This window comes from Acanthisitta chloris, unplaced genomic scaffold, assembly GCF_000695815.1.
Source record: "Acanthisitta chloris isolate BGI_N310 unplaced genomic scaffold, ASM69581v1 scaffold6996, whole genome shotgun sequence".
Lineage (NCBI taxonomy): Eukaryota > Metazoa > Chordata > Aves > Passeriformes > Acanthisittidae > Acanthisitta > Acanthisitta chloris.
Genome location: NW_008677569.1, coordinates 45,367 through 68,017, shown reverse-complemented (window position 1 = coordinate 68,017; position 22,651 = coordinate 45,367). Strand labels below are relative to the sequence as shown.

Sequence of the window (22,651 nt, the reverse complement as noted above, 5' to 3'; positions counted from 1 at the left end):
TTCCAATCCCTTAGTATACTATGAAAAGCAGTCTTTGTAGTAAATGATTTTTTTTAGTGTGGCTGCTTGAATAAAAAGACATTTACATCATCAATTATTCCTTTAACTTTTAAGATACTGAGTTCTCAGTAGGTAAGTATAACACCAAGAATATTTTCCGGCTGATTGTCATGGCAAATAACATCCTTTAGTCAAAACCTGAAATATGTTAGCTATGTTGAAGGTGCCTTCAGTAAAAGGGGAAATAACTTACCTCTGTTTCCATGAATGAGAAACATAAGCTAAGAAGCATTTCTGTTTGGAAGTTTGAGCTTGGTCTTTGCTAAATATTAATGTTATTTGAAATTAATTGGGGAGGGCATGGATTATGTGAGTACCTAGGTAACACATATTTATTACACATTCAGATTATTAAGGTCTTGACTGCAGGGTCACCAAACCCCCCAGAGAACCATGCCTAGAGCATCTGCTCAGCAAGCAGTGGTGTTTGGTTTATGGGATGAGCACCAAAGGAAAGTATCCAATGGATTTGGTTTTGTGGCTTTTAATCCGGGTTACCCACAGCTACGACACAGGCTTGATGCTTTGAGAGAGAATGGCACTTTTATTTCTTATTGTGCAAAAGAATCCACATTGGTGCACCTTTGGGAGCTTAGACAACAGTCATGTCCCAGTAGGTGTGGTCCTGTGGTTAGATGCTTGTAAGACCTTCCACTGGAAGTATTTTCCCATGTGTGAGTATTAAACTAATTTTCTTTGAGCAAGTATGTCAAGGGGTTTTTTTGGCGTATGGCTGACCAATGACTTAATAGTTTCATGGGGTGAGACCTCTGTCAAACTGATTTGAAACCGGTGAAGAGATTCAGCATTTGTTGTGGAAAATCAAATGAGATTATGTAAATCTACTTGCCTCAAGGAAGCAAACTAAAATGCAAGATAAAGAGCTGGATTTAGCCTTTCTCTTTTTCATTTTCTTTGAGGAAACAGAATTTTCTCAGAATTATTCTGAGGAACTCTTAATGACTTTCTTTTTTTATCCCTTTCTCCTAATAGAGCTGAGTAGTGTAGTGTTGTATTTAAAGGATTGATTTCACTGGTACATGTCATGTGCATTTGAGGGTTTTTGGCATTATCTTTTGGGATTGGTCATTTAATCAGTATTTCTGTTTCTCTTTGGATTCCTTTTCAGTACCCAGAAATTTGTCAGAATGGGTTGAGTCTCACTGTTCTGTTTGACATACTTTTTCCATTTTCATTTGTTAGTAGTTAGTATTAGTTTCTTGATAATGCTAGTATTTTTAATAGGAAAGATTGGGTTTTTTCTGTATACACCTAATTAATTCAGTCATTGTATTTGGTTTATGAAATCTTTGGTTTTTAAAATATACCTTCTGTCAAAAGCTGTAATTCTTTTAAGTGGTATGAGGAGTTATTGTCTGTGAGAGAAAGGCATATTTAACAAGATTATCACTTGTCAGTTCTTTTCTAGAAAACTATTTTGGCTAACATTACGTTTTTGGAAAAATGTGTACTGCCACATTGCTGGGAAACAGAGCAATTGAGAAGTGTTCCTGGTATTGCTCCTGCTAAAGTTATCTTCCAGTGGAATGTCAGGTGATAGTGGCAGGAAAATGTACTGAACTGAGAGGGAAATGGAGCTGCTCTTTCCTGGGCTGATTTTCTTCTCAAGTCTTGAGTTCTTTTATGACAACAGAGGCTGATGATACCTTGAGATCAGTAAAAGTTTCAGTTCTTCATGGTTCTGCCTAATGCAGCTTAGGACTGCTTCCAACTTTATCAGCTAATCAACCTTTATCAGTACTTCCTATGCACACTTTTTTCCCATATGCTTGGAAAATTGTGGAAAATGCTAATCCAATTGTATTTCTTCTTTGCATACTGGGGTAATTAATTGCCTAGTAATAAGCAAATACTGTCAATGTTTGTATCAATATTTTGTATCAGTATTTTGCTTGTCACTGATGGTGAACATGAAATGTCTGTGTAGCATGAAGTGCTGTTAATCTTTCATGTTTTCTGAAGTAAGATAAAGATCCTTCACTAGTGCTTTTACTTGACTACAAGACTTTTCCATTGGTATTAGACAAAAGAATTCTGTGGGTGTTCTGAAAATACTAATTGGTATATGCAACATGAAATAATGTTAGTGATTACTGAGATTTTGTTCTCTTGAGTAGACTGAATTTCTTAATGCTTTCTTTTTTTTCTGACAGTCTGACCAAGGTCCAAATGCTTGTGAATGTCACGTTTGCAAACAAGAAGCCTCAGGACTAACAGCCTCTGCACTTGCAACTGGACGCCTGCCTGCTGGCCACCAGTTCATGAATCCTGAAAAACCTGCACATCCTGCACTTCATCTTTATCCTCACATCCATGGACATATACCATTGCATACAATTCCTCATCTGCCTCGTCCACTCATCCATCCCACCTTGTATACAGCTTCTCCCTTCACACACAATAAGGTAAGTTTCACAAAGGAGATAGAGCCATCCTCATCCCAGGAGAAATGCTGTATATTGTAAAACCAGCATGACTGAGTGTCAGTGAAACAATGAAAGTTGCTTTAATTCATAGTAGTCCTTTTGGAAGAAATGTGAGCTAGGGAATGAGACAGATTGAGAACTGGTGGGTTTGTACAGCAGGGCTAAGGGTAACTTTTGTCAGGAATACTGGGGATGTCCTTACTGTGATTAGAAAGCACATTGAGTCAAATGAGTCTGGAATGGTGGAAACAGTGATGGGACGTTGAATAGTGTAATAGGACTAATTAAATCTTCATTTCATATATATTGGAGGTCAAAATTTAGTATTCCATTTTGGCTGTAATATCCTGAGATTTTTTTTTCATTCATTTTTTTTCTTAAGAAACAGAGGCATAGTAGTCTGATTTGTAAGGGGGTTTTTTGCTTTAAGAGAACTTGCTTTTTTTTAGCAGGTTCTGCAAAATTCTTTTGACCTTACACTTGTAAGTAATAAACAACAGAACAATGTGGAACAACAATTGGGTCCAGGTGACAGCTTTTCAGAAGTATGAGTCAAAAGCAAGAGTTACTATTAGTGGGATGTTGTTTCACATACGATGTAAATCGATCAAGCTGTGGGTACTGCTGAAAGGGGCAAAGCCTTTGTCATTAGGTCCATATTTCTGTAAGATGGCTTTGGTCTGATCCAGTGATCCAGTGATTGCAAGGAGAGTAGGTTAGTTCCCCAAGATGGCTGTTACTTACTGTTGTTCTTAACACCCACTTTGTTTTCTCCTGTGTGTTATCAGTGTCCCTTCCTCGCCGCTGTTCTGCAGCTGCAGTGTGCCAGCCTGCCATTTCACCACAGCCCTCTGCCGTTCTGAAACCCCTAGTCGTTGTAGCCTACCTTCTGCCATCCTCACACTGCTCTTTTTACACCCCTTTTAGCAGTCTCCTCAAGCTCCTCTCCCTAATCTCTGCTGTCTTTCCTCTCGGAAGACCTTTGTGCAGCAGAACATCTGCAGTGTGCTGTCAAGGCTGCACCAGCAGCCCCATGCAGAGTCAGGCTGCTAGCACTGAGAGGCTTTGTAACACAGGCCAGATCTATTAGCTCTGGCACAGCACCTGAACCAGCTGGGCTGCGTGTGTTTGTTGTGCTGGAGCTGGAAAGACATATGTGGAAGCTGAAGCTTTAGGGAGCTTTTGCCTTTGAAGAATCAGCTGAATTCAGCAGAGCTGGTAGTGAATGGGCTAATGAGCCCTGTTGGATCAGGTTTGGTTCATCATGGATAGGTTGTTCTGCCCTTGTAAGTGTTTCTTTGTATCCATGTATATGAATTTTCTTTAAGTCAGGTTATTCCTGCCCCTCCCACCTTCACCATTAGTCAGATAATGAATATCCTTCTGTATAATGAAAGGACACTGGGTGTGTAAGTAGTTCGTTAGGCCATGGGTGTTTAGACTTTCATGTCTGAAATATTCCTGAACTCAACTGATACTTTTAATATCAATATCTACTTCTGCATAGCTTTTCATTGCATCAAATCTAGTGCCTTGGCTTGGGTAATGGTTTTTATTATATATTAACAAAAGTATTTTTGGAGATTTGGAGGTTTTGTATTCATCAATTAGCTGAATCTAAGAGCAGTGTTTGTGATTATAAAAGACATACGTGTGCATACAATCTGTGTAATATATTTATCTCCGTTAATCAACAAATAAATCTTTTTATCGTTTTGGGAAATATTGTTTATTAGGGTTTTTATAATGCTTTTTGCAATTAGAGCACTATGATTTGAATATTGCTGTTGGAGTGACTGTGTAAGCAAACAGAATATTAATGAGGAAAATACTCTTTATTTTTGTAGGCATTACCACCAGCTCCAGTTCAGAATCATACAAACAAGCATCAAGTATTCAATGCATCTCTCCAAGATCATATTTATCCAAGCTGTTTTGGGAGCACTCCAGATTGGAATAGCTCTAAATTTATAAGTCTTTGGGGTTCAGAGATGATGAATGACAAGAACTGGAATCCTGCTACATTTTTGCCTGACACAATTCCTGGTGAGGGTGTGTTACTATTTCACACTGACTAGTTAAAAGCCTTATGTTTTATGGGTTTTCTTCAGGAATGGTAGGTTTCATCATCATGATTCTATAAGATGGAATTCTGGCAGATTTGCTGCCACTTCTACTCCAGTGGGGCTGAAAACAGAAAAATAAATCCTTAGGTATTGGGGAGAAGATGCTAAAGGCAAAAGCACAGCATGCAGTTTTTCACCTACGCTGATGTTTGTCTTCAGAGGTTTAGGATTGCAAAGAAATGGGATGTAAGGAGAAACTTAAGTAACTTCTAGAGTTCTGCTGCTAAGGCCTGCTCTGTTTCTACGGGGTAGTAAAAGCCCTGGTAGCACAGTACTGTGTCCTACTTCTTATAATGCACAGAGATAACTGCATTGTCATTCAAAAAGACAGAGGCATAAATCAAGAGAGAGATTGATGGAAACCAGGAAGCCTTTGGAAGTACTAAAGGTTAAAATGAAAGAGAACAAAAGGGAAATTACAGAGAGGCAAATAAATCTTTCCATTCACATCCTAGCAAATATTATAATGCCTCTTTTATTTGATTTGACCTGTATGAAAAAGGAAGCTTGGGTTTGTGTTAGCTTTTTTCCAGACTGATCTGCTGCTAACTTGTGTCAAACTACTACAGTGATCTTTAAAAAGAAAGGCATTAAAAATATCCAGAAAACTTTCCCATTTCGGATAGCTCATCCATATACAAATGTGGTTATGGGTTCCAACAGATGGTTTGTGGCAGGCTCATGTGGAAGGTCTGTCACAAAGGTGTTACTGTAGTTAACTGGAATTTCAGATACAGAAGGCTAAGATTTATCATGTTATATTGATAAAAGGTTATGTTGTTCCTGCTTATAATTGTTGCATGGCTAACCTGGACTTCAGATATTGAAGGTTATACACTTAGCATTTAAATTTGTGTCCTATTTTAATTTATAAGCAGATGAAGAGATCTGTAGCATCTTTGCTACTTGTCAGCATGTGTTTAGTAGCATTCTTAAAATTGTAACTTTGAGATTGGTGACTTCTGCTCTGATTCTTCTCAGCACTTTTTGTTACAGCTGCATTATTTGGGGAGGAGGGAGAGGGAAAGGAGGATCACTTTGCTAATCCTACTGAGCCAATGCTACCAATCTAGCCTTGCTTGTCTGCATCAAAACTATTGAGTGTTTAATTCTGAATCCGGTAAAGACAATTTTGTAACTCTATGATCCTTAATGACTATGTGTGTTTCACTTGAAGGGAGTGATATATTAGCACCAGCACTCTCAGAAATAAGACCCGAAGCACTTCCAACCACATCTAGCAATGAAGCAACAGCAGTTACTGACAGCAAAGAGAAAAAAAATGCTGCAAAGAAGAAATGTCTGTACAATTTCCAGGATGCCTTTATGGAAGCTAATAAAGTTGTCATGGCAACCTCTTCTGCCACTTCTTCTGTCTCCTGCACAGCAACTACAGTGCAGTCAAGCAGCAACCAGTTCAAAGTATCCTCCAAGAGACCTTCATCGATAGGTAAGGATTTGTCATTCAAATGCAGCTTTAGTAACTGGCTCAAGATGGTTTAGCTAACCATAAAGATTTATATATGTATTTATTTTAGTAATATTGTGTATCTTGGTGATTTTTGTTAATTGCTGTTGTTTTTACTCTTGAGCTAGTCTCTGTACTTCTGGAGTAAAGAACTTTGTAAGGACCTTGATGTTAGGGTTTGAAACTGGTAATAGGAATGTGTTGCAATACTGCAGATTTTTACAGAAGCTTAGAACATCCAGCAGTTTGTATGATTGTTGGGTAGTTAATGGAGACTTATTAATTATTTCTGATTGTAAGTGGTTTCTTTTTTCTCCCAATTTAGGTGAAGTGTTCCACAATATTAATAAAGAGGACCATAGACATTCTGCACCAGTTGCACCACGAAATAGTCCTACCAGTTTAGCATCCCTTCCCTCACTCTCTCCTGCTGCACTGTCTCCAGCCTCTACACCACATCTTCCAAATCTTGCTGCTCCTTCTTTCCCCAAAACTGCTGCAACAGCCCCTGGATTTGTGGATCCTCATTCAGGTCTTTGTCCTACGACGGTTGCACCTCCTACTTCAACCACAGACAGCTCTGTAAGTGCCCCACCAAGTGTCTGCAGGTGAGTTTGTTGTTGTTATTCTAGTAATTCTTTTTTACAATAGAAGGGAAATGAAAATTCCAAGACCTCTTCTCCTTTGCTACTGGCTGTAGTGTGAAAGAAGAGCTGTCTGTTCAGCAAATGAAACTGAGTGCAGATACTTAGTGTAACTTAGTGTGAGATTTCACAAATATAATTTCCTTTTCAGAGTCTAGTTACTGAATTTAGAGACTTCAGAAGGAATGTTTGCTCACTTTTAGAAATGTTACCTGGGATATACAAGTCCAAGTCTATTTCTTCTTGTTCTGTCATTGCCCATAGTGTTTGCTGCTGCTGCTGAGGCACAAACCTGTTGTATAATGTACCTGTTTTCTGTCATTTTGGCATTACATGGCAAGCAGAAATGAAAAGCTGTGAAACCTTAAGGAGTCTGTAATTGAGCTCCAACTATAAAAAGGTCATATATGATCTTGAAACCTGCCACATAGTAACACATTTTCCTCACTACACTTAAAACTTCTTAGGTATCGGTCTCACCATTTATGCAGTGGTTGTAGTGTGGAAGAATGTTCTGATTTCCAGATATTTTTAAAGGTCTTGGAGGTTGGGAAGAGTATGATGGAGTTGTCTTCTGGTAGTGTTACATATTGTGGCAGACTGACAGTAGTGCAGCTCTTTGTGTCTGAAGAGTAGAGTCATAACAAGAGCAGTTGAGTCATTTCTCTCAGTGCTCTGTGACCTGTAGTGCTGTGCTCATGAGTGCTGTGAATGTAGTCTCTGGGCTGCTGTAGTAGCTTTCAGAGAATGATGCAAGATTTACACAGTTTGGTAACTGCATACCCGAAGTGCTTCTAAAAATGCCCTTACTGGTTTTATTGATATCACAAAAAAAGTAACTGTTCTTTCATACTTGAGAAATTGTTGCAAAAAATAACTTTGTGAAGAAATTTTCTTACCTAGTGTAGGGGGTAATTGAATATAGGCTACTTAACATGATAGAAATCCAACTTGTATCATCATCTCCAGATGCTAACGTGATATTTTTAGTTTGCAAAAAAAGTAACTGGGAGAGAACTCAGAAGCAATGATTGCAGCTCAGGGAGGGGGAGTGAGGTGAGAAAGGAGATTCATAGGTATTTTGTAGGTAGTATGGCCTGTTTTGCACCTTTTTAACATGAGAACAGAGAAATGCTAATGCTAGACAAGTGGATTGTTTTTTAAATATTGCTTTCTTTTGAAGCAAAACCACATCAGTTTTAGAAGAATTGGACAATAGAGATGTTAGGTAGACAGACAGTCAGAGCTCTGGAGGGTGTCAGCTGCCATGGACCTGCTTATTGAAGAGACATGCAAGTATTTCCTCTTGAAAATAAAGTTGCAAACAGGATAATGGAAATAGTTTGGGTTTAATTGACATTGAATTTTTTGTTTAAGTCAAGAGCTTGAAAGTCTATGTAAAACCAGTGGATTTGCATCTGCACAGCTTTCTTCAGACCAAAAGTATGAGATGGGCAGCAGTTTCAGACCCATTCCATTTGAAAAAGCTAGAATCACTGCTTCTAAAACTATTTCACCTGTTTAAAGCCAGGAAGAGTAGTTCCAAAACTCATTGTCTGGGCTGCTTGTTCAGTGGGTGACTAAATTAGATTTTTATGAATCAATTTCCTATGTTGCATCTTATCTTGCTGCTTGGGTTTCAATGTCTCCATTGGCAAACAAGTGGATGAAGGCTTTAGGATTTGATACATCACTGCTGGCTGATATCCCAGTTTGAGAATCATTCCTCCCAGTAGATGTAGGTGTATGTGGTTTTTTCAAATACCTTATTTGTTATAATTAGAGTGTTTATAAGCTTTTTCTTAATTTGACATAGTGATCCTGATTGTGAGGGCCATCGCTGTGAGAACAGTAACACATATGATCATCAACAGTATGATGGAGAGGAGAGCCAAGATGAAGATAGCTGTTCAGAGCATAGCTCCAGTACCTCAACCTCCACAAATCAGAAGGAAGGAAAATACTGTGACTGCTGTTACTGTGAGTTCTTCGGCCATGGAGGAGTAAGTTGTTGTATTTTCAATTGGGTTTGTTTGCTTTTTTTGTCACTTACTCATCATCTATTGCATGTGATTTGTCTGTTTGCAACTAAGGGGATGGCATTGGAACTCAAGTAGTAAAAGTAGTTAGAAAGTAATTTTTCTCTTTGAAATGAAGAATTGAAACAAACCTTTTCAGGTGAAAGCATTTAAAAGCAATAAAAATGACTGAAATATTTAGGAAGCAACTGACTTGGATAATAGATACCATGACAGAAACTGTAAACAGGGGCATTGAGCCATTTAAATAGCTTCACAAAATTCATGCACTCATATGTGGTGCTCTAATTATAATTTATGTGGTAGGTTTGGGTGAAAGCAGACTTTATATAGGATATTTTTTAAAAATTTTTGTGACAGATTATGAGCCATTCTTCCATCTGTAAAAATAGCAATCTTCAAAGTATTCACTTTAACTTGATTTTATAAAAAAATTAGAAAAAAAAAGAAAAAAAACCCTTTTATTCCCTAGAACGTAGACTGTGTAAGCTTAAATTGGGGTTTTATCCAAGGAAAATCCAAACTGCATTTTCCCTGCTTTCAGTGTTAAACAATTTTCTTTACTAGTGTGTTTTGATAATAAGCACTGGCTTGTGTTTATGTTTAAAGGATGTTTGGAAGAAATTATGAAGTTCTAATACATGCCGGTTATACAAAATCTTTTCCCTTAAGTTCTTTATTTTAGTACTTAACACTTTGTTTGAAGAATCCTTAAGTGAACTTCATACCAGTAAGATGTCTAGTGAGTTCTTACAAATGTGTATTTTCATTTGCACAAATGAAATGCTGAAAGCTCTTAAGTTGCTGCATTTAATTTTTTCTTAACTTGTAAATCTATGTATAATCTGTTTTAATCATCAGTTCATTAGTAGAATGCGAGTCACTGGCACTTGTCCTGTTTGAAGTGAAAGCTCGGCTTATTGGCCATGTGTTTGATCAGATGTAGTTTCATCTTAAGGCTTGAATTGAATTAGAAGCTCCTGCCCTGTGGCTGAAAGGGGCAGGGAGGGGAGCCCATTTCTCATTGCATGTTCCCACCATGTGCATGATTGATCTGTGTTTGATAATTGTCTGAGTGCACAGTAAGTTACTCACTTTGCTGAAGTGGCAGAACGCTACAGGATTTTTATGTTAACAGGCTTTGTTTTGCTGGTTTAATGAGTTGAACTGCTGGAGTTCCAAACAAGGGCACCAGGTCTGGTACAGGAGTGGAGAGGGTAAGGCAGCAGGAGGAGCTGAGAGGCAGGAGCAGTGGATAGGAATACAGATATGAAACATGATGCAAGGATTCCACTTGCAGCAGTGTTAAGTTATTGATGTAACTCAGCTGGAGGGTGTGCTGGCACACTTCAGTGCAGGATAATTAACCTCTCACAGTCACAGCCCAGAGGCCTGTGTAGCCCAAACTCGGAAACAGACTTCATGGAAATAGGAGCAGCAGCAAATGTTTGTTCTTTTCACATGTTCAAATGTAGTATACCCAGCACAAGAGAATATGGAAATCTCTCTTCTTGCTTTTAAAGGTATTTGTCTTCTAACTCATGTGATCCTCCTCAAGATCACTCATTCCTTTTGGAAGTTGGAAAATGTAGTTCCCAAGCCAGCCCCAAGTCTCATGGGTCTGTTGCCTCTTGAATACACCTTCAGTTAGGTACACATACAAACAATGAGGAGTTTGATAGTCAGGTTTGGACCTTCCATGTTATTTGAAGGTCTCTAAAGTTTCAAAATCTCAAAAATATTAGGTCAGTGAAGTTTTTCCACTTAGTTTCTAAATTTTTGTCTGGTGTCCTTCAGCCTCCAGCTGCACCAACCAGTAGGAATTATGCAGAGATGCGGGAAAAGCTTCGTTTACGTCTAACAAAAAGGAAAGAGGAACAGCCGAAGAAACCAGATCAGATCTCTGAAAGGGAAAGTGTTGTTGACCATCGAAAGGTGGAAGACTTGCTACAATTCATAAACAGCTCTGAAACCAAACCAGTAAGCAGTTCCCGTGCAGCCAAGAGAGCCAGGCATAAGCAGAGGAAGGTAAGACATTAGACCTCATGTTTTTGAGTGTGTGCACTCTGTGTAAGTATGTCACTATACTGACTTGGTAATAATGCTGTAGTTGGTTTCTGTGGAGTTTGTGGTACACTGCCTGTTTGTTTCTGCACAGCTACCTAACCTGCTCTGGTGCTGCTTGAGAAGTTGTGTACTAGACTGGGGCAATTCCTCACAGTGTCATTGCCATATGTTTTGGTGCAAGTCAGCTTCATGTTGGAATTTCTCACACTTCAGAAAGTTATTTGAGTGTCAGAAATGTTAAGAATGTTACTGTTTTGTAGAGTTGACATTTAAAGTGGGGGAAGTTAGAAAGCTAGTGTTTCTGTGTTGGAATAATGGTTATGATAAAGTATCTCTAGGAAGCCAGGAAACATAGGTCAGTGCTTTTATGAGAGAGGAAGAGTTGATATTTGATATTTTTAGAATGATTGCACTGTGCACCTTGCAGTCCTGATTGACAGATAACAGAGGTTAAGTGCAGTGCCACGTGATTAGGAAAGGGTTATCCCAAGCTGGAGTAAAGTAACAAGCTATAGAGAGGGCAGGGAAGAAAAACAGGTTGGTTTCAAATGAAAATTAGCAAAAAAAATTATTATAAATCTGCCTTTCTTACTGCAATTCAAGTATCAGCCTTAGGTATAAAGCTCAAGGCACAATGAGACTGGTTGCTGAATGTTTTTGAGTTCTGCTAAGGGTGTTATGTGACCACACTGCAAATATTTTCTTGTTTGTGGATTTCCTTCTGGCACTACTTCTGCATTCTTTAAATGCTTCCATGAGTTTGGAAGACCTAATGTTCACAAGTTAAAATTCTTTATGTTCGTGTTATAGCACTATTCAGCATCTTGAGGGCTTAGTGGATTATTTAGAAATAAAATTAACTGTGTAAAATTCACAATGCAGTATTCACTTTGCTCATGCAATATAGTTTGAGCAGAAGTGGAAACTTCTCATAGGATTTTTTGCACGACTTCCCTAAGTTTGCAAAAGTGATGCCATACAGGTACCTCTAAATGTGTAAGAAAGGAAATGGTCATGATTGTTCCCTGTGTATGACTTTGTTTCATCTTACTAATGATGCAAGATCAATTCTGCACAGCAAAGGTTTAGGCATTGACAGTAATGGCTGGAACAAAAATTCTTGTGGTTGATGATCTTATGGCTGACAACAGAAAACTTTGCCATGCTTAATATTTTTGACAACTTCTACTGTAACTATTACGTGCTTAGTGTTTTGATGCAAAATGTTTTTAATGATTGCTCTTCCTAAAGTTCCTGAACACTGAAACAGAGCAACTCTGCCACCATAGCAAGAGAACAGGTAAATGATAAAACCTGATGCAAACCTGAGTTACCTTAGTGATACACACAGTCATCAAGAAGGAAGTGAAATGTTTTGTTTTCAGCAAGTCTTTGTGTATGTAGAAAGCTTAGATATGAGGTGAGGTTTAGCAGTAGTGAAGGAAAGATGGACAGTTGGTATCAGCAACATTCAAATGAGTTATAGAAACAGAAAATGGAAATATAGAAAGGATTGTAATGTACTTTTAAGAGCAGCCTTTGTATAGTTATTTGCTTGCTGTGCGGAGTTCTGGATTAAGTATGTTCGTATGTTCACATCCTAGGATTTATAACGTTCATAGAGAAAAGTAGTAATAATCCCTAAAACTCTAATTTCCAAAATATTTGTCACTTTCAATAAACCTATTGTTACTTGTAGCTTGAAGAAAAAGCACGACTTGAAGCTGAAGCCAGGGAGAGGGAGCATCACCAGTTGCTTGAGGAGCAAAGGCGGCAAGAGGAAGAGGAGAGACTGAAACAGGAGTTACAACGGCTTCAAGAAATTCAGCAGTTGCGAGCTGTAAAGAAAAAGAAGAAAGAGCGAACAAGTAAGGACTGTCAGAAGGTGGATATGCTTACTCAGAACTGCCAGGCGGTGAAGGAACCTGTCCCAAGCACACCCGAAGACATTCAGAATGGTACACTCGAGCAATCAGAAAAGATAGAAACCTCCTCTGGTTCACTGTCAAGACATGTGAATCATACAGAACAGAGGCCAGTTCTAGAGACAGGCTGTGAACTATCCAACCCTGTGAACACTAGAGACTCGAAGCTGCTTTATCAGAAAGAGGGCAGTGTAAAGCAGCATGAGCCCCTCTCTTTTCTGCTTGATATTATGCATCAACATAAAGAAGGAAACAGCAAACAGAAGCTAAAGCAGATGAACAAACCGTGTGTTGAACAAGTGAAAAAGCCTGTTGAACCCCCCAAAGCAGCTGAAACTCAGACTAAAACCAGAAACCAAATAGAATCCAAAGCAAAGGCAGCAGAGCTCCCAACACTTGCAGAACCTAAAAAAGATGAGAAGAAATTAAACAATAACAACAAAAAACAATTGAACCATGTAAAGGAAGAGAAAGCACCCGTAACAAGTGAATCCCCTTCACCAAGTGAACAGCAGCAAAACAATAAGCTAATACTTGCAGATTCTCCTCAACCAAAAGGCAAGAACAAGAAAAACAAGAAGAAAAAAGGGGATAAAGTCAACAATTCCATTGGTAAGTGTGTAATAAAGTTGAAGAACCTGGGTTATTTTTTATTGTTGCCCTTCAAGTCCATAAGTCTGACATCTTTATCTTCAGGTATTCCTGCCAATGTAAATTAGAGAAACTGAAAAACTGGTGTCAGGAAAACTCAAGTCATGCTAATTATAACAACTGAGAGATGGATACAGTTCTGTAAAGAGGTGTAGGATGCTTTCAAAACTAAACTCACTAGCATATGCTGCTGGTTTGGTATGGGGGTTTTGTCAGTTAAGAAAGCCAGTCTCTTCTGGAAAGCCTACCTTGCTTAAAATAAATACATAATTTAATTCAATTGTATGCTGAAATCCATTTTGAATTTCTTTAAAAAAAGGTTGTTTCTCATACAGCATTAAGAGTAGAGTAAGAAGTTGGTCTTACTTTTTAAGCAAGGGAAGTAAGTGGATTCTGCAGTCAGATACGCATAAATATGCATTTTTTCAGTGGAAAGAATTCCTTTTGTATATTAATTACATTAACAGGTAAGTAAAAAAGATATAAAAACTAATTTATTGGGGGGTTTTTTGCTAGAGTAAAAAGTTGCAGTGGGATGTTAATTGTTGATAATGTTGAGTGTGTTCTCTATACTAGCTTGTCCTAGTAAACAGATTTTTTTAGTTTATCAGATGAAAATAATAATACCGTAGAAGACTGAGTTGACTCAAGCAAGTGACACTTGAATAGTTTTATTTCCAACTTACTTTTTTGTTTGTCTCAACACCTCTAACAGCCACTGAGAAGCACACACAGTGCAGGCTGGCTGGCTTTGTCAGCTCACTGGTCAAACTGCTGCCTCGGGCACCAGTTTATTCCTGCACTTGTTTGGTCCCTACTGGGACTGCCAGGTGGGGTGGCAGTTCTGTGGCACAGACATCTGTCTGCTCGGAGCACCCAGTCCTTCCCCTGGGATCACCTGGTAGCTGAGTGCTAACAGTGCATTAAATAAATGCATTGCAATTCTCTCTGCAGTTCTGACTGGGGAGCACATGAAGACCTTAATCATTTGGCCATCTCTGCCACTGTTTCAGAATACTTATATTTAAGCTTTGTTACAAACATGTAAATGTAATTCCTGGTTGTTGCCAGTGCTAGGTGTAGAGCTTAGTTTGCTTTTTGTGGTTTCATGGTTTGGTTGGGTCAGCCCACTAGTCTTTCTTTTTAAACCTTATGTTTAATGTTTCCATTTCATGTCAGTCAAGCAGCAATAAAGCATGGAACCATTTTCTCTGATACCTTAGTTCTTGTGCATAGTGTTGTGGTGTGTTTGGGTTTTGGCTTTTTTAATTTGCCAAGAAGAATGTACTCCAGTGACTGGAGCAAGACAAAACTCCAGAACTGGGAGCAGAAAGAAGACATTTGATGGAGAAAATAGTGAAGTAGGTGGTGGTGGTAGTGGGTGTTTACTGTAGGAGAATACAGGTACTTTGCTGCACCTTTATCTCCTCCCTGCCCCTACCATTGTTTTCGGCTGCTTAAATAAATTATACTTGAAACTTCAAAAAATTAATGTTAAATTAATGTTTAAATGTGAGAAAACACAGGGACAGGTTTCTGAATTTGTGTAGAGAATTGTGCTGCTCTCTGTAGAGTCAGGACTGGGCTCCTGCTTTGAGTAGTTCTGACTTTAAAGCTACAGGAAAGATAACTGTAACATACAATTTTTCATGTAGATGTCATTTTTTAAGACATAGGGTTGATATAGAAAATTAGCAAAGACAAAAAATGAACTGAAAAAAGAATTAGAACTAAGGTAGTTGAGAGAACATGAAAAGAGGGTAACTAAGGGGGTTTTAACTGAGTTTTAAAATGAAGTGTTAAAGCAGCCAACGTTATTGTTTTTGGTGAGATCTCTGTTTCTTAAAGGAGCTTACTCTGGCAGAGTATTTTAACTCCTTGTTACAAAGAAACTGAAGAAAACCAGGAGTGCTAGGGAATCCCTGTGTTTACAGAGCTTTCTGCTTCTTCAGAAGTAAGTAGAGCAGCAAATACCTGCAACTTGGAAACTACCAGGAGTGTCTTTAGGTGAGAGTTTTATTCTTGTAGTCTCAAGGATTTGGGCGTCCTGTTATGTACCTGGTGGTTTTGGTTAGTTTCTTTGTCTCACCCTTTTTTGGAATGTGTTGGGATTGGAGTATATATGTAATGAGAAAAGAAACTTCAAGAGGAAAATGTTCAAATTGGTCTCTACAAAAAATTATGCTTTCTGAGGCTTTTTTTTCAAGTAAAAAATAGAATCATACACTGAGACAGTACAATATATCAACTAGCTTTAAAGTGACTTTGTTGCTATAGCCTAAATTCAGGTCATATTTTAATATGTTAAATGGGTTGTTTGTTTTTTTTAAGTATTTCCTAATAGCAGCTAGCATGACTCAGACTCCTGCAGACACAGCCTGATGAGGATGTCCCAGAGGGAGTACAGCAGCTCTACAAACCCAGAATTCTTGCAGCATTGTTCTTTATAAGTACCATTTTAAAAATGTTTGCAAAGCTCCCTTTCTAGTAGTAAGGCCAACAAATTTTGGGTAGTTGAATACTATTCATTATCTGTCTGATTCCTCAAGCTCTTTGTATAATTTGACTGGTTTTGTGTATCCGTGTTTATGGCATCTTTTGCAACCCATGCAAGCAGTAAATTTACTGTTGATTCATCTCATCCTTGTTCCCAGTGTAACTCCTTGAAGAGTGAGCAGAGATACTACTATAGGGTTTTTAGGAACTGTCTTTTTTCAATTATGTTTGTATTATTTCAGCCTAAACACGAACAATCAATCATCTACAAAGCTCAGTCAGCTCTCCAAAACATTTTTTATGCAGTTTCTTCAAGCTCCTTCCTCTCTCCTTGCTCCCTCCTCATGGAATCTAACATAGTGTCATCCTTTTTCTTTTTTAGATGATGTGTTTCTACCCAAAGACATTGATCTAGACAGTGTGGAAATGGATGAAACAGAGCGAGAAGTGGAGTATTTTAAAAGGTGAAGTGTTGTAATCCCTACACATAAAGATGTCGTGGCTTCTTTCCATATGTCATGGTTGTAAAACAAACAAGCACAAACAACCTCACCACACCAATCCACAATTTGGTAACTAACTCCTAGTGGAAAAGCCTGCGTTGTCCTATAGTGTCACATAGCAAATCCTGTTAGAGCTGACCTTCTGAATACTGTAACAGGCACCAAAGCTGTGATCTGTGGGCACAGCTAACAGCTGAATAGCACAAGTACAGAAATCAGTGTCAGAATTATCTCTGTGTCCCCCAGGTTCTCATTGAGGCCTTCAGAATATTCTCAGTTACCATATTTTTTATAAGGAAAGTTTGCATGAGTATTTCCTGTATTTTCCACACAGACCAAATACTGATTAGTACTTAAAAAAAGAAAAATGGTGTTGAACAAACATAACTTTACTGTTTACATTTCTGATTTCCAAGCAGATACTTCAGAAAGGTTTGTTCATTGTTTCCTTCCTTGTTTACAGGAGCTAGTTTGGATTTTTGTACTGTACATGAAGTAGAGATGGTATAACTGTGGGATATTAGTCTTTGCCAGTCATTAAGAGGAGATTCTTATCACAGAATCACAGAATGGCCTGGGCTGGAAAGGACCTTAAAACCAATCTGATTCCAGTCCCCTGCCATGGGCAGGGGCACCTTCCCCTAGACCAGGTTGCTCAGAGCTCCATCCAACCTGGCCTATTGTTACTACAAAATGCATATATCTGTCACTGATAATGGAGTTACAATGTACAAGACAATGAAATGGTCGTCTCTAGTCTTAAAATTTTTTTTTCTGAGTGGTGCCAATTAAAGGGTTTTTTAGAATTGAAATGTAGGTTTCACAGGTGAAATGTGTCATGTGTTAGATACTGCTAGTGTTTGGTATAGCATAAGCCTTTGTTATGGAATATTCTTAGATGCACTCAAGTTTGCAGCATCTGTAACAAATAGAAAAGTTTTTGCCTTCTTTACTCTGAGTAGGATGAATGAAGCAGAGTCTTAATATTGGTAGAAGCACCGCTGAATTTTGAAGATAAACTTGTTCAAACATAATTTCAAATGAAGAGTTAAAATGTACTGGTTTGCAATCTTTTCAGTAATTGGTGTCATCTACTCCTTTACTCTCCTCTGTTAGGAAGTGTGTAACTGTCCAGTTTTGTTATTAATAGCTGTTTAGACAGGGTGCCAGAAAAGCCCTGATAGGTGTTGGTTTAGGGAAGAAAAACAGTTCCTTACTGCTGTGAAGGCACCTTTAGTGCATGTGTTCTCTGTCATTCAATGATTCCAAACATAATGCTTGGAAGGCTGGAGCATGGCTTGTTTTAGTAACTCTCTGTGGCGATGAGCTGCACAGCCTTCTGACTGATAGTTTGTGAATTCATCATCTTTCCTTCTTTCTTTTTGTGGTATAATAGATGGATACCTAATTACTCCCTGACACCATGATTAATATTGCAAACTGCTTCTAACTTTAGCATTGACAGAGCAAAATAAGTATAGTTTTAACCTTCCACTGTATGTGTTCTGTTGTGCTCCTTTCTGTCTGTTCCAGTCTTTGGCTTTCAGTTGTTGCAGAAGCTGTATAGCCTTCCAGAGAGAGGTTTGCACTAGATTGAGGCAGTAATGCAGCTTTAGCCTAAACAAGCTACACCTTAACTTGTTGAAGCTCTTGAGCATGAATTATCTGTCACTGAAAGGCCTGCACGTGCCAACCTTTTCCACGGTTCTTCTGTAAATTGTGTTCAGTGAATGCAAATTAGTGGATTTTTGTTCTAAAGGTGCCTTTTCCAGGCATGTGGGCTACTTACCCTCTGTATTATAAACAGACTTCCTTTCCCTAGGTCTTAGTCTCAAACGTAACTTCACTGGATTAAGAGAAGCAGCAGTGTCCCATGCCATTGCTGCTGCTGCTTTGCACATTGCCTACCACTTGCTCTTACCTTGACAAGGTTTTGGTAAATACAGGGATGCCCTATCTGTTTCAAATTAGCATTCAGCTCACTTCTGTGCTGCTGAGTATTATTGAACCTTCTTTGCTACCTCCCTCACTTACTCCTGATAAGGCAGTGGTGTTTAAAGTAACTGGTTTGTGATGTATCTGAATGACCAACAAGTGATTTATTTTTTTTAGGCATGATGTTTTTAAGAGGTTTTGTCTTTCTGAGAGCTACTGTTCAAAACATGTGGTTTGATTTTAAGTATATCAGTTTCACTTTATTGCTTTTTTCTTTTCAGATTCTGCTTGGATTCTGCCAGACAGACAAGGCAGAGACTTTCCATCAACTGGTCCAATTTTAGCTTGAAAAAAACCACCTTTGCTGCACATTGAAATGACACAAAATGGGGAGGGAACCCTGCAGGAATCAATGAACGACAGCTCCACTTATCTGTCCTGCTGTGCTGAGAGCTTACCTGGTCTTGAGCCAGTGCTGCCTTGCCTTGTCCCCAGTGCTGTGTGGATCTGCACTGAACCCTTTGGCCTGATAATTCTTGCGGACTGAAAAAATTGCCACTTTCTACCTGAATTTGTTAGCTTGTGTGCTTGTAGTCTGTGAGTGAGACTTACTTGATTGTAGCTGTATGCCGTTGGAGTTGGAACAATAGCTCTCTTCCATCTCCTTCTGAATGCCTTGGCCTCAAAGACTTTAAATTGCTTAGGCTTGGGTGGAGGCCAAAATACTAGGTTGCATCATCTGCAGTGGCTCCTGTCACTTCTGCATCTAGCTATGTTTTGTCATTCTGACTCCTGACAAAGGAATGGACCTAGTCAGTTGTGCTTTCATCTGCTCCAGAATTCTCCTGACATGACTTCATGAAAAAGAGGCTCTTATGGGACAAGTATTTCCTCGGTTCTTTCACAATCTACTGTTTAAGAGTGTACAAGTTACGCTATTTGTGTTTTGATTTTTTTTTCCTGACTTGTAGCCAGCTTGTGTAAGAATACTTGCAGAATGAGAAAATTTAAAAAAGAACAGTACTCACACTATCAAATCTGTTATAGAGTGTATAATTGTATTAACACTGAAGCCTAACTGGCTACTTTTTTAACATATTGTTAAGTAATATTAAAATCATGTCTTTCTTTTTGAAAGATGGAATACATTAGTATGGCAGAAGACTTGTGTCTTGCTTTTTTTTTTTTCTTGGGTGGGGAAAGAGAAGAAAGAAACATACACAGAAAAAGATTCTCTATACTAAATTTCATCTTGTGTCAAAATTGGTCAGTGAATCTTAATTAACTTTAGCATATTCTTTGTTTGCCTGCTCACAGAACATTTTTCCTGCTGAATGCTGGAACTAAGTTTGTGAATTACTGTAATGCAATGTTTCAATGGATAATTTGTGAGAAAAAAGGTAATACAAAGATTTCCAATTCAATGTCGGTGCAGAAGTGACGTAGGTGGTCTCAGTTCTACTGTCATGTAACTAATTCACAATACAGTAATGTTTTAGTTTCATAGTATGCCCAGCAACAAAGATGACAGGTAATTTAGGAGTTGGGTCTGTGTAAAGATAGTGCAGTTGTAGTTTTTCTGATACTCTATTCATAATAGAGGCAACAGAAGCCTTTTTACTTGTAGATGACCATAGTTGCCCAAATTGTAAGGCAGTCTTCTTTTTTTGTTGGGTTTTTTAATAAAAATGGAACTTCCACTCAGCACATATTTAAAGTACAATGCAGCTTCAAAGTCCATTAATATAATTTTCCAGAACCACTCCATCTTTTTCTTTCTTCTACTTGTTTAACTCATGTTTTTCTGTGGTCCACCCACTGGGCTTGGGACTGCTTTGCAAGGCACAGTACAATTCCACTCAGCTTTGGACTTGAGAAGGTTTAAGGGATGATTGCTGTCATGTCCCCTGTGAAGCAGAGGTACGGCAGGATTGGGTTGGCTGCAGACCACTGAAATATCTACAACTTCACATCCCTCTTTTTTGTTCTGGAGCTCCTATCCCGGTGTGTGCTGCTGGTACAGAATATAGTTGCTCAGCTTATACCCAGCTGTTGTAGGTAAATGAACCCTTAGTCTCCTCTTGTAGAGATTTCAGGAAAACTAAGTGTTCTCCAAATGTAGTCCAGGGACATAAAAGGGACAACTTTTATTATTCTTCTTCACATTGAAGTTGAGAAAGGGATTAATAGCTTACCCTCACTTTTTTGTCAATGCAGTATTGTAGCCTATGGATTTATTTGCTTGTGCTGGAGGAATAGCAGCTCACACCTAAAAGGAAATATGTCACTTAGCACCAGCTGCTCCTTCAAAACTATGTGCTGTTGAAAATACAGTTAGTGGAGTTGGTCAGTTAGTGGAGAAGAATGAACTTTGTTCCTTGGGGTCGTGGAGGCTTCCATCTGTTGCAGCCTGAGTTAGACCTTAGCTATATGTATATAAGACTGGTGAGGTTTCTATGGCTGTGGAAAACCAAATGCTGTTAAAACAGCAGGAGCTGAATGTTTGTGTGAAGCCCAACTTTTGAGGCACATTCAATTCTAAAGTGTAACACAAGATGGCAGTGCATGTCATCACCACGTCAGGGATCTGAGCACACTGAGGCATGGGATGGGAAAACTGTTTGATGTCACATGGGCAAATATTGGTGCAGATCCCAGCTGCTCTGGAGTATGAATGCTTCGAAAGTACTGAGATTTTTAATGGTGCTAGAAAACTCATAGCATTTGTTTTCAGTAGGAATTGGGCAAGGAAGTTGGCTTTATTGTCTACTAACAAAGCTGTTTCAAGAATGGTACATGAATATGACTGCTTCTCTTTGTTGTGAAATCCTGGATTAAGACAACAAAAGTAGAACTTCTGCATTTGAGGCATATATGGATGTATTTGTAACATCCTTCAAAGACATTTGCCTGGTGCTCCATCATGGTATACTACTACGAGTGACATACTTCCATGTGCTACACAGAAAGCACAAAGAAGGGTCTCCATGGACCTGCTGTTGTTGCACCTTGATGAGAAGTTAAAGGCAAATCATACTTTTTAAATTTCATAATTAAGTGAAGATAAGCATGATTTAGTCTGGGAGCCAGGAGATTTGAAAGGAGGTTGTAGCGAGGTGGGGGTTGGTCTCTTCTCCCAGGTGGTGACAGTACAAGAGGAAACAGCCTCTAGTTGTGCCAGGGGAGGCTTAGATTCAATACAAGGAAAACTTCCATCACTGAAAGGATGGTCAGGATTGGAACAGGCTGCCCAGAGAGATGGAATTACCATCCCTGGAAGTGTTCAAAAAAACTGTGTGGGTGTGGCACTTGGCACCATGGTTTAGTGGTAGGTTCTCTTCTGGAGAGTTGAAAGGGAGAATAATTCCAGCTTTGAGTGGCCTCCTTTGATAGCTGTAATGTAGCTTGTCCCTCTCCTTACTCAAGCCCTATGAAAGATGGATATCCAAGCTCTGGAAGTGACTGGTGGCATATGTATTTTATGCCTGTCTGCTGATACCAGTGCTGCTGAATCTGATGGTGTGGCACTACTTTCAGGCATTTCCTTAAAGGAAGAGGGGATAATTGCACAAAATGTGTGTACCTTGAACAGTGTTGATTTTGGATGTTCCAAGACAACTCTTACACAGGGACATCTTATCTCTCTTTTGCATTCACTATTGCTGCTTGCTGAGGTAATGTAACTGAGAGTTCAGAAGTCTTCAACATGGTTGGTTTTGGTGTGGTACTTAAAACTGTGTAGCTGAGGTTCAGCATGCTGGCAACACAAATCTCACCATAGCCTGAGAAGATTGGTGTGTTCAAAATGCATTCACACAGTGACTGTTGAGTGCATAGGCATGTGACATGCTGACTGTTGTTCTAAAAGGCTTTGCAAGTTGCCTTCTGGTTTAGAGAAAGATGAGTTTACCTTTGCTTTAGTGTGGATTCTGTTGTATTATAATGGAGAAGTTAATTGGTTGCTGGAGTAAATGTTTCCACTAAAATTCACCATTTCATATATGTCCCAGTACTAATGAAGGTGTGCAACTTGCAGTTGAAGAAGCTTTTAAAAAAAAAAAATCTTTACTTGCTCTGTTGTAACATAAATCTGAGCAAGATTAGGTGTGTGGTATCATTGTTGTCTTTGGCTCTTTCTTGTTCTTTAAACCTCCAGGAAATCTGAAAACTGAAACTTTTGATAGGGGAGTTTCCTGAAGTGAAGTCACACAAGTGTTGATCTGGGATATCTTCTTCCCTCTTCCTGACCATCAGAAAGGGCTCTTCAAGAAATATTCAATTTTCCAAATT

General features: G+C 38.7%; 1 protein-coding gene across 1 annotated transcript in view; it reads left to right on the top strand.

The window, feature by feature from the left end:
- FAM193A (family with sequence similarity 193, member A) overlaps positions 1–19,543 on the top strand; it is a 42,508-nt gene extending 22,965 nt beyond the window's left edge. The window contains exons 13-21 of the mRNA XM_009076554.1: positions 2,235–2,486; positions 4,355–4,553; positions 5,811–6,083; positions 6,427–6,709; positions 8,562–8,748; positions 10,582–10,812; positions 12,551–13,388; positions 16,306–16,387; positions 18,643–19,543. Coding sequence (XP_009074802.1) covers positions 2,235–2,486; positions 4,355–4,553; positions 5,811–6,083; positions 6,427–6,709; positions 8,562–8,748; positions 10,582–10,812; positions 12,551–13,388; positions 16,306–16,387; positions 18,643–18,736 — 2,439 coding nt within the window. The 3' untranslated portion in view covers positions 18,737–19,543. The remainder of the gene's footprint in view (positions 1–2,234; positions 2,487–4,354; positions 4,554–5,810; positions 6,084–6,426; positions 6,710–8,561; positions 8,749–10,581; positions 10,813–12,550; positions 13,389–16,305; positions 16,388–18,642) is intronic.
- The last annotated feature ends 3,108 nt before the right edge of the window (positions 19,544–22,651 follow it).